General features: G+C 40.8%; 1 protein-coding gene across 1 annotated transcript in view; it reads left to right on the top strand.

Annotated features, from left to right (window-relative positions):
• SARC_06894 (hypothetical protein) overlaps positions 1–1431 on the top strand; it is a gene marked incomplete at both ends in the record, with an annotated part of 3191 nt that extends 1760 nt beyond the window's left edge. Inside the window, 4 exons of the mRNA XM_014299177.1 lie at positions 144–280; positions 561–705; positions 1062–1203; positions 1414–1431. Coding sequence (XP_014154652.1) covers positions 144–280; positions 561–705; positions 1062–1203; positions 1414–1431 — 442 coding nt within the window. The remainder of the gene's footprint in view (positions 1–143; positions 281–560; positions 706–1061; positions 1204–1413) is intronic.
• Positions 1432–1570: the final 139 nt, after the last annotated feature.

Genomic DNA, 1570 nt, shown 5'->3' on the forward strand with positions numbered 1-1570 from the left:
TATATATATATATATATATATATATATACTAATACATATCGATATTAATAAATTTGTATCCTTTTTTGTCAACAATATACTTTTAACAAAGAGCTCCGTTCCTGTATATAAATTTACAAATCATACCATCTCCTGCGCTTCAGGGGGAGTTACTACGACTTCAAGCACATGCATGCTGTACGCGAGCGTGACTATTTACGCGCGTACGAGAAGCAGCAAGATCAGCTGAAGCTGATGAAAAGGGCCGGCATGTCCAAGCAGAAGGCCGAGGCTAAGGTGTGTTCGTAGTTAAGGCTGAGGCTAAGGTGTGTTCGTAGCTAAGGCTGTATATATATGTAAGTGTGGCTGCATTGTTACTGAAAGGCAGTTTAGGCAAGTTTAAATAAAAAACCGAGGCTAGATTGGTGCGAGTGCCTGCATCTTTGTATGGTTGTGCGAACCTACACGTGTAGGTGTGTGTGGCTGCATTGACTTACACTCATATTCTGCTCAATGCCTATAACAGGCCAAGGACAACACCAAGGCAATTAAGCAAAAGGGTGCAGGCAAGAAGGGTAAAGCAAAATCAGCGATTGATGAAGAGGAAGAGAAAATGAATGACATGAGTCTCATTGAGAGACCAAAGGAATACAAAGTCATCTTTGACTTCCCCGCACCACCGGAAATTTCGCCACCTTATATCGAGGTGGATCAAGTGTGGTTCAGGTACTTACACACACACACACACACACATATATATATATATTATATATATATATATATATATATATATATATATATATATATTGTATTTGGTGTTCATATCAAGTTGCGTATATGTATTTATTATATTTTTGCGCTTGTAGCGTTAATATGTAGCGTTCGTTGACACAAGAGGAAGGTAAGTACGAGAAACACGAAAGGAGTACAACCAGATTCTGCTCGACTTCCCCAAGTCGCCACCGATGTTGTTATCAGTCTGTTGTCGGTATATATAGTACGCAGTTGTGCTGGGTGCACATGTGAATGATGTCTTAAGTGTGCGTCTAAACACAGTACGTGCTTCAATCACTCATGCATAGGTACAATGAGAGCAAACCCTTCCTGTTCGAAAAACTGGACTTTGGCGTGGGTCTGGACACGCGCGCGTGTGTTGTAGGTCCCAACGGAAGTGGAAAGTCGACTGTCATCAAACTGTTGTACGGTGATCTGACCCCGAGCAAGGTAAGCGACTATCTTGGTATATACATATATGCATATACTATCTTAATATATACATGGATGCATATAGTATCTGAGTACATACATGATGTATATGATTTCGTTTTAAACTATGTTCCTAAAAATGGGCAGAAGCGAGACCTCTGGCTGGTATTTATGCACAAGACCGCGTGTAATTAGTTCTTTATCTGAAGCTATGCAGCTTGCATACAGACCAACAACGAACTCTGAGATCTATATAAAGTACTGGGCAGTTGGTGCATTGCATCTTTTTGCGTTTAGTGTTTAGGAGAGTGACGGGGCTTCGCACGTACTTCTGTGGCTGTGGTATTTGAGGTCTTCTATGACACGTACTGAAGTAGTTATCTCA

The sequence above is a fragment of the Sphaeroforma arctica genome (assembly GCF_001186125.1).
Source record: "Sphaeroforma arctica JP610 unplaced genomic scaffold supercont1.516, whole genome shotgun sequence".
In the NCBI taxonomy this organism is placed as follows: Eukaryota; class Ichthyosporea; order Ichthyophonida; genus Sphaeroforma; species Sphaeroforma arctica.